The following is a 13,991-nucleotide window of genomic DNA, read 5'->3' as shown; positions in this document are numbered from 1 at the left end:
ATCGCTTCCCGAAGGTCACGGGTCATTTAGCATTAATAACCAAAACAAGAACAGTCAACTATTTCTAATAATGTCTAATGAACATGGGCGTCGCTTGCCTCCTCTGGAAAAGCAGAAAAAATATATTAGAAAACAAGGAAAGAAAGCCAATTTGTAATGTTCCCGAGACTTATTCAAGATATCTTCAGCAGGATTCGAGCCCGAAATTAATGACATGAAAGGTTTGGAATGTACCACCAGCTAAACTTGATTGCAATAACATACAACAAATAACATAAACCGAAACATAACAAGAATCCCCCCCCCCCAAAAAAAATCAACCCCAGCCTTTGAACCAATGACATCAAAAACAATATTCAGGAAAGTAGAAAATAATAAAAGATTGTATGCTGATTGTCTGATCTTTGCACCATACTGTAAAATTGAGCTATGTATATACAATAATCAGTGGAAACAATTTATAACATTCATTTTTCAGTGCTTTTGTGGGTAAATGTTTACAGTATATATGAAGAATGTACAAAAAGGACATTGTCTTGACCACTTGACTAATAAGTCATCAATAAATGTAAAATTTTTTTCTTACAAGTTATTGTGTGATGTCACCCATTGCTCTACAAGAATGACAAAACTGATTGTCAAAATTACAAACACTTCAGTATCAAAACAGAGTTTGGGCCAATTCTCGGCAGAGTTACCATACCACATTTTGCGTACACTATACAACACAGGTGTCCTCCAAAAGGGTAACTCACAAACAAAGGGATAATATGAACAGCTGATGAACTTTTGATCATAAACTAGGGCCAGTAAGCTTTCCATTGATATCTTGGATGCATTCCTCGTCGTCATAAATCAATAAGCTCCTTTTTTTCTTGAAAAAAGGTATGTGAAAACCATAATACACGTACTCATATTAATATTGGCCTTTTCAAACTATCGGCTTCCCATGTTGAATTCCACTCAGGTCCACTTTAAAGGGAAAATACAACATTTGCAAACATCAAAAAATAAAACTACCAAATCATTTTGAAATACCTTGCTGGACTGTTAGTGAATGACAGTGTAAAGCATCCTGTAAAATCATGGCACCTGGTATACTGTCATTTTCAAGAAAAGTGGCCGATCAGCGTTGGAAAAAAAACTGGCTTTTTTTCAAATACTGGCCCCAGTTGACCATCGCACTTGTTTGCAATCGATTACACACCTATGAACGGGTACAAGCCAGCTAGACTGGTTCCCTGACCTTACAATTCCCCAATGTATGTAAACTGCTCTGTTTCTTCTTAAATGGAGTCAGGGAACCAGACTACAGGAAAATGATTGTTTTTCTTGCTATATATTTCCAACCCCCCAATTCCATCCATTTCTAAAAATTACAGCAAAAGCAAATGATGTATATTCCCTTTAAGCAGACCTGGCGCAGATGGAACACCTTACACATTTTCAACAGACGGGTTGGTCGCGTACGTTTTCCATTTTCTACCTGAGTAAATAGAGCCTCTCAACCCCTGTCCCCATCGGGGCCGCACATTTTCCGTCTAGAGCACTAGATGGAAGCAGTGAAGATTTCATGATAGAGTAAAAAGTAAAAGGGGTTTCCAAAACCGCAGGGTTCAAGATAGCTGGGTCCAACACAGAGATTTTGGATAGTTTAAAGGCATACAAGATCATTTGCTTATCACTCACTTTGTTCGTTTCCAATAATCACACCATTCAAAACCCGAAGAAGAATGTTAAAAACCTCACCTGTTGAATTTTCAGCTAAGTGGATATTACACTTTTCGAGCACTCTTTATTTAAAAAAAAATAGCTCTCTTTATTTAACACTCTTAATTATTTAACACTCTGTACTTCAAAAAATCAGTCAATTGACTGATCGTTGGAAATGACCAGCATTTCTTGATTTCATCTGAATGACAACAAGCCAGACGAAATATTTTCACAGGGTGTTTAGTTCCAGAACGATCTTTAAAAGCTTTTTGGTAATAATTCGGGAGGTTAATTTTAGGATAAATGCAAGTAATCCTATTATGACTTTAAAAGGCCTACTGCTTGACTCAGCATTTACTATGTACTACACCACTGTATTCCCTGTTGTGAGTGGTGGCAATGCAATGGGAGTCTTGGATGAGCAAGGGCTGCTGTATGCCATTGTCAAGTGCATACATTCCGATTCAGGACAATCAAATGGTTGCAGGGATTTATCCAAGCACATTCTGATCTCCTGCAGGTATTGCTTGAAGTCAGAGCCACTCTGTTCATGCAGAATGAAAGGAATAGAATATCATATGTTAACAGGTTGTACGAATATTGGGAAAGCCCCTCATCAACAAACATAAACTATATAATGCCCACTGTTCATAGGCACATAAACTCATGAGTGATCTTAAGAAAACAAATAAGTTATTATTTTTTTTTCTCCAATGCATAACTACAAATTAAACAGATTATTCTCTTAACTCAAGTCAGGATCGGACCAACTTTATGAAAGATAAAAATACTGCAGACTGCTATTACTGAATCTATTTTGCTCTTATAAATATTTTAACCGTTACACAAATCATCTCAATTTCCAGCTTCTTTAAAACAAATGAATTATAGCAAGGTTACGTTGGTTAATTGAGAAAAACAAACAAGTTCTTGATTTGTTTATGGATTTTTTGTGTATGTCCTTGATTGTTTTTATTGACAATGTGATGGAAACTGAAGATTGGAAATGGTTATACCATCACCAAAAATAACCACTGTATCACATGACTCACATTAAATAACGAACAGTGCCCTACTTGATCAGTCTCACTTGACATTGCTTGGATTCTTACATTCTCTTGGAAACAAATAAGATTTGGCATGCCCCCGGTAGCATTCTTGACAGACTCCAGGATTTTTTCCCGAGTATATTTGACAGTCGATGATGGAATAATGCCACTGCTGCTCAGGATCCTGGATATGATGAAAGGCAGCAATGAGAATGCACTTGTGATGATATAAATTGAAGTAGAGAATCAGGGATCACATAGACTATTATCATGTTGCGGCCATCTTGACTTTTCCCCATTCAAATCAACGTAACCAAAGCGAGGCTGGAAGGAAAAAAAGTAGTCTGATTCCTTTTTGCACAGAAACATTATCATTCAGTACTGTTATTGGATACAGGTTACATGACTGAAATGGTGGCAGCATGATAAAGGTCTATTAGTTTAGCAACTGTGAGGGTTGGATAATGACCGGCAGTTGTCTTTGCATCTGACTTCCTCCATCCCCTCCCCCACCCAATCTACCACATCCAAGATTGTTTATCCAGAATGTTTATTGATGGTCATGATAGCTTTTGACATAATTACCCTAACAGCCTAGGGCCTTTGACTAGGAACATCCTCAATCCTGCAAAATCTTCCAATTGCTACCATGTAATAATTTGATATAGCCTCAATCCCCCAAAATCCTCTGCCATTTTGTTTTTTCAATTTCTTCACCGGAAGGGTGACCACTGGCTCAATCATTCAAAATCCTTCGACAATTACTGTTGCGTATACTGAGTGCGTTCGATTACTTCCCCCAGCTTACTCGCGCCTGGATCCTCGCGTGATGACAGACATGCGCAGTGGAGCTAAATAAACGAACGGTTTCGGGTGAAGTTTCGTGCAAGAAAGTTGAACTTTGACATGACACAGGCTGCATCAGAATCAACTGTCTAAAGCTAGGTCTAGGTCCACTCCCATTGACAATAGACGTAGCCGTAGCTCTGGAAGCCCGTTTATGACACGGCCTGAGGCGCCCGCCGGCGAATTTTCTTGTCCCAAGCTACATCCGCATACATGGTTGTTTAGCGCCCTCTACGATACTTTTATGATACGTACGCAGGTATATAATTATCCCCCCCCCCATGCACGTGCGATAGCTCAGTCGATACAGGGTCGTGATTTTGCACCGCGAGGTTGCGGGTTCGAATCACGGTTTTGTACCCAAATTTTTTTCTTTTCTAACCTGAGGCTTCGGAGGATTTTTTTTTTAAAGGGAAATAAAGTCCGACTTTCATAACGTTCGAATTCAATTTTTTTTTCTAATTTTATATTTTCTTCTCATGTTTTTAGAAAAGTAAAGTCCCAAAACGCCATAGCGTACACCCATATGCAGATGTCGTTTGGGAGAGGAAAAAAATCGCCGCCCGCCGTAAGTCACGTTGGCAGCCTTGTTTATTGCATGGCCTTATGGGATTACACTGAGGCAGTGTGGGTAAAATCCAAAAGCAATGTGGATGGTACTCAGTATAACGTAAGCCTCAATTATGCATGGCTGAACATGAACAATGCAGGGTACAGTCAAAGACCTTGCTCAATGTATCCTCCAAATCAACTGACCCTTTGCCATTCGGCCTCAATCCCCTAAACTGCCTGGTTGATTTTGGCGGATTCGGCCCCTATAACTACAGCTCCACTCTAACTGTCTTCCAAAAATTCGATACCACCACACCATAACCCCATGATTCCATAATGGTGACAGAACTCTTGTTATGTACTATGTAAAACAAGTGAGTGGTGTCAAAGTAAGTGACTTACTTGTCAATGTTATGTTGTTGCTTCAGTTGGAGCGTTTTGTCAAAATAGTTGTGCTCACCGTACAGAACAGGAAGACTAGCTGCACAAGTGCCATGATTATCCCATTCATGTAACCTGGATGAATGGTGAAATGAGTACGAAATGGCCATCAAAATTGTTACATGTGACTGCAAGTTCATGGATAATTTTACAGAATCACAACTTGCACACACAAGAACTTATAGCCATGGCCTTTTAGATATATATTGAACATAATCTGTATTTAAACTGAAAATTACACAGTATGAGAAATGAAATTTCTGTTACTAAAAATAAACCATCTGACTAAATAATGGGAAATTATACAAACTTAAGTTATATTAGTTTTTAACATTCACGAGGAAGACAAACAAAATCTGAAATATTTATAGGAATATGATCATATATCTTGACAAAATAATTAAGTGTGAAGAAACGCTTTTCACTATGACTCACGATAAGGAGATAAAAAAAGAAATAATATGCAGGCAAGTACCGTATCTTCTTTTAGGTATATTATTTCAGGGAAACAAAACAGAAAGTAAATGCACAAGGACATTTCCTGGTTGAGAGCTAATAAGTATAAGGTACTGAGTGCAAACAAACATTGCTCTAGATCTCCCCTGCATACAGGAATCTGTATAGCCTACACTGAATCAAGCTAGATTTTTATCAGTTTAAGAGAATGTGTCATGTACGTTTTGGTTTCTTTTTGAATTCTAATGGTAAGAATTCAAGCTTTAACTAAACTTTAAGGAAGCATGATGAAAAACTGAACGACCCTTTTGATCTTTGTCTTGGTGTTCCACTTTCATATATGTCCACAAACAGTTGGCTTTTGAGTAACAGAAAAACCCTAAGGAAAAATACCTCAACTCTGAGAGTTTTTTTTACTCTTCTATTGTATTCAAATGTTATAGTCCAAGTTGCATCTTGTTTTGCATCTATATTTATCATTTCAAAAGATAACAATAATGTTTTCTTAAACCACAAAGTCTTTGATTCTGTGAAACTGTCACTCATATTGAAAAAAAACCACCCCAATTGCAGTGAGGAAGTAACTATATTTGTACACAATTATCTACATGCACAATATAAAAGTTCTGGTGAAATGAGACGCACAATAAGTACTGATGAGCTGTGTGCAATTGAAACCCATTCCATTGTTAGGGGCAATGCTACTTTTAATTGAGCAATGTTGATTGAAGGCACATCAATACAAGCCTTGTATACTGCAATGTCAGGTAAAGCAAACACTTTGTGCTATAAATAAACTGTCATAAACAGGAAACATGTTGCAAAGTACACCCAAAAGGCATACAGAAATCAGGGATTCTAGTTTGTCCTTGATGATGGGGACTGAATCCTGCTGATGTTTGAGGCAATAACTACGAATGAGGACAATATATGGAGGGTTGTTTAAACGGACACCAGAAGTGGTTTGCAATCCACTCCAATGATGTTCAGGTTAAGAATGAGGAATGGAATGGTGACACTAGGTCACTGGGGTGAGTTGAAAACTGGCGTATTTTTACCACAAATGTGGTTCAGCTCTCGGAGGTTTTCTCAGAACTGGAAGGAAAATGAGGAAATGATTGTGACCTCACCAAAAACTCCAATATTCTTTTGCTGTCAGTAGCCCAGGCCAAGTTTTGTTCAGTACAGGAACCAGATCCTGAAAAACAGAGGAAACTCGCTCAATTCAACGTAAAAAAAATCAGCACAGACTTAAATTCCTGCACTTGTCGTAAGATGAAATATGCCTACATTTGCAACAAAAATAAAGGTAAAATAAAATTAATACACACAAGGAAAAACCGAAAAACATTTAAAAAAAAGAAATAAATCAAAAACGATGTCATTCTCATTAGGCAAAGACGTATTGATGAATTACTTACTTTAATTTGACTTAATTTGAATTGCCAAGTATTGTTGCAACTCGTTGGTCCTTTGGTGCCTGTCTTCTTGGGCCTGTCAATTAACAAACATGGAACATTCTGAATATCATATTACGTGGTTCTAGGATCATTCAAGGAATATTTATGTGAAACAAATACTGTAACAATGAAACAAATACTGTAAGTGAAGTTCACCAAGTTTAATAATAATTTCCCCCAAAACGACGACGACCACAACGACCACAACGACAACAACGACAACAGCAAGAGTATCACATATACCAAACTAATACACCAAAAAATAAAAAGCTGAATATAATTTTAATAATAATATCAAAGAAAACATCGAGGGACTTTCCAATTTTTCTCTTCAGTCTAAGACTTCCTTTTTTATCTTCTTATATTGAAAAGTCTGATATAGGTTTTTTTTTACCATGTGCCATGGATGGTCCAAGTTGATACGCTTGGCGGAATGACGCATTTTTTCTCAGCTTTTTTATCATGTCCGTGTGATGCCTGGAAGTGAAAATATGTGGCATTTGTTAAGCTCAAAATTGGACAATTAGGCCAAAAAAAAAATATTCGGTCTCTGGTCAGACCAAAGTTCCGGAATTGACGCGGCTACGCGGCTTTTTTTTTTTTTTTTTTTGCTTTTTTTTCTTTTTTCTTCAAGCTTGGATTGTACAGACAAGGTGGGGTACTATTTTGCTTTTTTGGCGTCCTCATGTACATTGGTGTCCTCCATAATTTGCCTTGGTGCTTTCGATCATTTGCCTTGGTACAATTTCCCATTCCTTGGTGCTCTTTGGTAAACAAAATTGAGGAGGTGCGGAAATAGAGGGCGCTGTTGGAGCTACCGCGGAACATTTTGGAAAAAAAAAAAAGATCGACGCGCATGATTAAAATCGACGCGCGCGCTGACCAGAGACCGACTTATTTTTTTTTTGGCCTTAAATACAATTTTATAAAAAAAAAATGAAGATCTGTTTATCTTTTGGTAAAATAATTCATAGTCAGTTTCATACTTAACTTGAATTTTTTTTTTGAGACCAGCATTGTTAAATGTGTTAATTTGCAGGCCAAATATTTCCACCAAATGACACATGTTACTAAGTTCGTTTTGCAAAAGGCAAATTACTGTTAAGTTTAACAGTGAATAGTCAAATTTTCGACCGTTACACATAATAAAATTTAACAGCTTAAAGAGTACACATGTTAACGCAACATTTACAAAATAACCAATGAAAAGTCCTCATTTATATTATATTTTCAATGTGTTTCTTTGTACTGAAATACTGAAAATTTCAAACCCTGAACATTTTTGTCAATGCCACTATCGTTCTTACATTCTCTTGCCAAGTTTGTCAACAGAACAAACTATGGAACTTTAGAAACAAACGAACCCCCCCCCCCAATTAGGGCTAGTATTAGCCACTTCAGCTCATAATCTTAACTTTTTTTTTATTATTGATGCTCTGAGCAGCAGAAATAACTGTTGAGATTGCTTCTGTTTGAAAATCTATATCTTAAGGAATTATTCACTGGTTCAATCCGCTTACATTGTAGAACTTGCAAAACGACTCTGGCCACTCGTTCACAAAGAGGAGATAGTCCCATGAATTTGTATGCTTGTTTTCTACACAGTTTTCACTGAGAAATAAATTGAAAAAGAAATTGAAGAATCTACACAATGCTGTGCATCATCCAATGCAGTGAAGGTTAAAAGTAAACTAAATGAAATATATTGCATTTATACTTTCAGACAAAAATATTGAAGAATTGTAGGATAGTTGTTTTGACTAATCCTGTCAATTTTAGTGTCATGCCTGTCGTCTAAGAAACATTATGGATCATGATTCACGTACTAGCACATTTCATTTATTTGCTGAGCTTTTGCAAAAACTTGCAAAGCAAAGCCGCAAGAAAAAAATCAAAATAAGATTGTGGTAGTACTGAACAACCGCAAAGCTGTTCCCAATATGGTTTTTGATTGTCTATTGGACGGTACAAAATGGTTGAATGAATTATCTATACACTGTCACTTAAACATTGAAATTATAATCTTATTGCACTTCAGGTAACACCGGAAGTAAGGGTCACATGTCCTTTACATCTGTGCAGGCACACCTTCAGTATACTATGATACAAACGCAAAAGAAAAGTATCATACCTGTCATACTGCCGAGATATGATGCCACAAATTTGTCTCATTAAATATTCATGACGTCATAATATAAGAATAATAGATTGCATGGTAATATGAATGTAACATATTTAACTTTAAATATTGCTGCCTACAAAATAATGTACAGTATCAACCCATCAAATTAATAATTCGTGAGATATCATAATTAGGGTCTTCAATAAAATATTCTGGTAACACTGGAAGTAAGGATCACATGACCTTGACATATTCCAGCACACACACCTTAATATGGTGTTCTATAGACGCCAAACCTGCCTCGCGTCGTGCTTTCACGTCGTGCCGTCGGGTCGTACCGTCGCGTCGTGCCGTCGTCCGTCGCGTCGTGCCGTCGCCCGTCGCGTCGTGCCGTCGCCTGTAAAATTACCGTTTCTAAGCACGTACACTGCATGAGGAAGCGACGCACCTTCACACGTCGCGTCGTGCCGTCGTGCGTCGCGTCGTGCCGTCGTCCGTCGCGTCGTGCCGTCGCCCGTCGCGTCGTGCCGTCGCCTGTTACCTCGGCGCTTCTAAGTAGACTGCTTGAAGAGGCGACGCACACATTGCCCGTCGCGTCGTGCCGTCGCGCGTCGCGTCGTGCCGTCGCCCGTCGCGTCGTGCCGTCGCGTCGTGCCGTTGCCCGTCGCGTCGTGCCGTCGCCCGTCGCGTGACTGTATCTTTCTTGGCAATAGGTGGCACCTTCATTCTTCATGTAACTGTACTGTATTTATGACATGCGTGCCGTGTGGTGAAAGTGTTGCAAATTGCTATGTCGTACAGTTTGTACACGGTTTGTGGGGAGGCCTATTATTAGTGGTTGCGGAGGTCCGACTCAATCAATTTCAAAATACATAGACTATTTTCTGCTTCCGATTGTCAAACAATAAAGCACATAATTATACACGCGATTCCGGGCATGTGCTTGAAAAACTAAACAACGTGACATTGAAGCAGGATAGCCTATTGATCACATTGGATATTGTGTCCATGTATACGAACTGCCCACCGTAGATGAGGCAATTGAATCAGTTTGCGATGCACTTGAAGTTGCCGATAGCAGTATGTACGCAATACCCAAACCTACAAGAGAACACGCTCGCTGTCTCCCGGAACTTATCATGCATCGAAACATATTTGAATTCAATGGAAAGTTCTTCAGACAGAAAATTGGCGTGGCTATGGGAAGCGAATGCAGTCCAGAAATATGCGATATAACCCTGTTCAAATATGAAAAAGAAATTATTCTCCCACACAATCCTTCAATTGTGAGTTACGTGAGATACAGGGACAACGTCTTAATAATATTTAACGGTAACGAAGACCAAGCCGGTGACCTCGTCCAAACTCTAAACCAAATTCATCCCACGCTCAAGTTCACGTCAGAGATTTCAAACAGTCAAGTCACCTTTCTCGACCTCGTCATCTACAAAGGCGAACGGTTCAAAAAAGAAGGGAAACTGGATACTCGAGTAGCAACCAAAAAAACTGATACCTTTCAGTATCTTGCTCGAAATTCAGCCCACCCTGAGTCAGTGTTTGGCGGTTTGATTAAGGGAGAATTAATGAGATATGACCGTGTATGTACACACTCAAAAGAATTTGAGGAGAAGGCTGAATTCTTCCAAGACAAACTTCAAAAACGCGGATACAACCAAGAAGACTTAGCCCTTCTTCCCAAAAAAGGCGAAACTCGCGTGAACTCTAAAAAGCGTGCAAAAATCGAAAAGAATATCCCGCTGGTCTTTGTTTTACCCTACCACCCACAAAATAAACACCCAGCTCTTAAGCAGGCCCTTCTGAAACATTGGAATCTGATCAGCGATAATGATTTTCACAGTGCACTCTTTGCGACCCAACCCATCCTGGCATACAAACGACAAAAAAACATAAAAGATGGCCTGGTCCGATCAGGGATTAACCCATCTCCACCATCCAACCAAGAAAAAAAACTTGGATGAGGAAAACGTACAAGTCCTATTGGAAGTTCTTGAAGAACAGAACTAACATAATGGTCATTTAGGCATGGATTTCGAAATAAAAATAAAAAATAAGGAATCCACTTAATCTGATCATTACAAGAAATGCTAACGCGTAAAATATTCTTAACCATCATTAGCAATAAAGTAAATACGTATAAAAGAATTAAACAAAGGGTGACTGATGAAGTGCGTAAAAAGGGCACAGAAAATATGCACTGTTTCCCCCGACACACACAAAAGAAAAAACAGGTGGGACGGCATATTATCACCGGTATAAATCAAATCATTAAGTGAACTAGAAACAAAAACCACATGTACACAAACCAGTCCCTGCGTCGCCAAAACACCGGATGAGTTTTTTAACCCTTATTCACGGCGGCAACAAGTTTTTAGTATCAACAGATTGTTCCCTGAATTTTGCTCGCACAAAACCGGTTCTTCCTTGCTATTTTCCTAGCCAGAAAACCACTTCTTTTTAAGAAAACACAAGTCTGATAAAAACTTTAATGCATGGTGGCGGCCAAACTCCATTCCATTTAACTTAAAATGTAGTGGCGACATGTATGATTACGCCCCTTCCTATTAAACACAAGTACATGACGAATGAAGGCGCCACCTATTGCCAAGAAAGATACAGTCACGCGACGGGCGACGGCACGACGCGACGGGCGACGGCACGACGCGACGGGCGACGGCACGACGCGACGCGCGACGGCACGACGCGACGGGCAATGTGTGCGTCGCCTCTTCAAGCAGTCTACTTAGGAGCGCCGAGGTAACAGGAGACGGCACGACGCGACAGGCGACGGCACGACGCGACGGACGACGCGACGCACGACGGCACGACGCGACGTGTGAAGGTGCGTCGCTTCCTCACGCAGTGTACGAGCTTAGAAACGGTGCGACGGCACGACGCGACGCCACGACGCGACGGGAGACGGCACGACGCGACGGACGACGGCACGACGCGACGGTACGACGCGACGGCACGACGTGAAAGCACGACGCGTCGCAGATTTGGCGTCTATAGAACACCATACCTTAAGGCAATTATAATGCATTGTGCAAAGAACGGGAATCATAGCTATCTTCTAGTGAGATATTTTTGTTTTGATGAAGTCACGATGACGAAATTTTGCGGGACACATCTTCACATGTTGCTTAAATGACCGTCTATGCAATGTACAAAGGTAATCGTACTTTAAAAAAAAGTTCCCAAAGTGGCATGTAAAATGAAAACTTACACAATACCCATGGGGAAAAGTGAAAAAGAAAAACAAAAGAAAAACAAAAGAAATTGAAATTGGGAACAGCTATCACAGACAAAATCTAGTGTGTCAACTCTAGTCAAGAAACAAAAGATTAACACATCCAACTTACCACAAACGTTTGGAGACAAATGAAGGCATTGAAAATGTGCCACATAACATCGACACAAATACGAAGACAAGTATAAAAACAGAAGCCCCGCGAGGAGACATTTTTTTTCTCTTTTAAGTTCTTCTCAACAGTTAGAATGATAGCAGAATGAATGACGCGGAAGAGATTGTAAAAGGCAAACACCGATGACAGAATATCACGCGCGGCTATCGAAACCTGAACTAAAGGGTGCATGCCAGTAAATGGGCCTGAAATTGCCTACGCCGCTGTGGACGGTAATTCTGTCCCCCGGTAAAAGTGTCCGGGGGGACAGAATGACCTAGGTAAAAGTGTCCCCCCTGTCCCGTTAATTGTGTCCCCCTCCAGGTAATTCTGTCCCCTCCAGTTAATTCTGTACCCCCTGGTTTTGCACGCATAAGTTGTTATATTGATGTTATTATAATAAATTCAGCGCACAGGTATACATTTTTAGATTTTCCACCCTTCATCAATAATTATCAAAATGAAATTAACGTTTAGATGTTAATCAACCGATCTATGTTTCTGCGAGAAGGCACGCGTAGTAATACTCAACCTATCGCTAGCGCGCATGCGCATCAGCCGCCGATACGCGTGTGACGGTCATGGCGGACTTCAATGAGGAGAATTGGCAAAATTATACGCGACACGGGTCACCGCGCCGCAGGCCTGCTGCTGGTGCAATGTTGTCCCCGTCCCCGGCCGCGGCCCTGGCGCGGCCCGTAGGTGCGGTATCGCGCGCACGCCCACCATGCAAATCGTTCGCTCCCGAAGTCGTCATCAAAACGGGAGTTGTGCTTTGACGTAAGCACCATTCCCGAATTTAGCAAGGCGCCGCGCAAAAACAGTAAATAACTTCACTAATATACAGTCTGGGTGCTAGACTTGTGACTTTGCACGGGGACACATTTACCAGGGGGGACACATTTAACGTCGTGCAGGGGGACAGATTTACCTAGAGGGGGACAGGTTTACAGGTTTACAGGTTTACAGGGGACAGGTTTAGGTAAAAGTGTCCCCCCGGACAGATTTACCGGGTCACGACCCGGTAGATCTGTCCGGGGGGACACATTTACCAGGGGGGACAGAATTACCTGCCACACCGGCCAAATCACAATTTGCATGCCCGCAAATTCTCCGGTATTAGAGCATTTCGAAAGCCACGAACTTGAGGGTTTGTAGAAACGAAGGGTGGAAGCCATGCAGAGGACTGCGAACTCGTATTACGGTGAAATACAGATGAAATTAGGCGCTACAATGGCTCTATTTTGCAATGGATAGGCGTCCATTTTCAAATTGCGATGAGCTTCAGGACTACTTTTAGGGGAGCTCATCTTTGGATGGATTTTTTTCCCCACAAGTCATTAGGTAACCCCCTAAAATTGATCATAAAATGAAAGATGATGAAATAAGCTTTAATTTGATGTGTGCCTCGACTACTTTGGGGAGTTGTGAGTATTTTTGATAATTTTGGGAAGTGCGCGTAATTATCACTGAGGTCAACGGCAGTCTATTTACTGGCTTTATACCTATTCAGTTTGAAAACGGTGTCGGCCATTATTATTAATGCTGCGACAATAGGGGGCGCTCTTTTTCATGACACTTCTCTGGCGAGGGGTACATTTCGGGCTCTGGGTGAGTAGTAAACACCGGCAATCGTGGAGCTAGGACAAAAGGGTTACGCCACAAACATGTGTCCACGATTGACCGATACCACGATTGAAATTCGTGTACAAAACCAATGAGAGCTGTTCCTAAAAGTACAAACAAAACAAATGAATGAGGATTACGGACAATAGGGAGTCCACGATTGCTGGCATTTACAAAGATGGTTTTGTGTGTGTGGGGGCATCTGGGATACTTTTTTTTGGGGGGGGGGGTGCATGGAGCCCCCCACTACTTTGCTATGCCAATGCCAAGAAATGCACTTCAAAATAACATGCACTTTTTAACG

General features: G+C 40.4%; 1 protein-coding gene across 1 annotated transcript; it reads right to left on the bottom strand.

The window, feature by feature from the left end:
* Window positions 1-2,077: 2,077 nt before the first annotated feature.
* LOC119727950 (ribonuclease Oy-like) lies at window positions 2,078-12,187 on the bottom strand. The gene is made up of 8 exons (XM_038200032.1): window positions 12,020-12,187; window positions 8,038-8,128; window positions 6,912-6,994; window positions 6,479-6,551; window positions 6,188-6,255; window positions 4,563-4,676; window positions 2,826-2,946; window positions 2,078-2,257 (listed from the first exon to the last, which is right to left on the bottom strand). The coding sequence occupies exons 1-8, from the start codon at window positions 12,118-12,120 to the stop codon at window positions 2,078-2,080; spliced, it is 831 nt and encodes a 276-aa protein (XP_038055960.1). The 5' UTR covers window positions 12,121-12,187.
* Window positions 12,188-13,991: the final 1,804 nt, after the last annotated feature.

The sequence above is a fragment of the Patiria miniata genome, unplaced genomic scaffold, assembly GCF_015706575.1.
Source record: "Patiria miniata isolate m_02_andy unplaced genomic scaffold, ASM1570657v1 HiC_scaffold_20, whole genome shotgun sequence".
In the NCBI taxonomy this organism is placed as follows: domain Eukaryota; kingdom Metazoa; phylum Echinodermata; class Asteroidea; order Valvatida; family Asterinidae; genus Patiria; species Patiria miniata.
The sequence above is the reverse complement of the archived record's forward strand: the minus strand, read 5'-3'. Positions and strand labels throughout refer to the sequence as shown.

Bases quoted from the DNA above. Each gene is read 5' to 3' on its own strand.
- LOC119727950 (XM_038200032.1), bottom strand. From the start codon at position 12,120: ATGTCTCCTCGCGGGGCTTCTGTTTTTATACTTGTCTTCGTATTTGTG. The intron at 6,552-6,911 runs GTAAAAAAAAAC...GTTAATTGACAG, and splicing joins TGGACCATCCATGGCACATG to GCCCAAGAAGACAGGCACCA. The intron at 2,258-2,825 runs GTAAGAATCCAA...CTGCATGAACAG, and splicing joins TTATTTGTTTCCAAGAGAAT to AGTGGCTCTGACTTCAAGCA.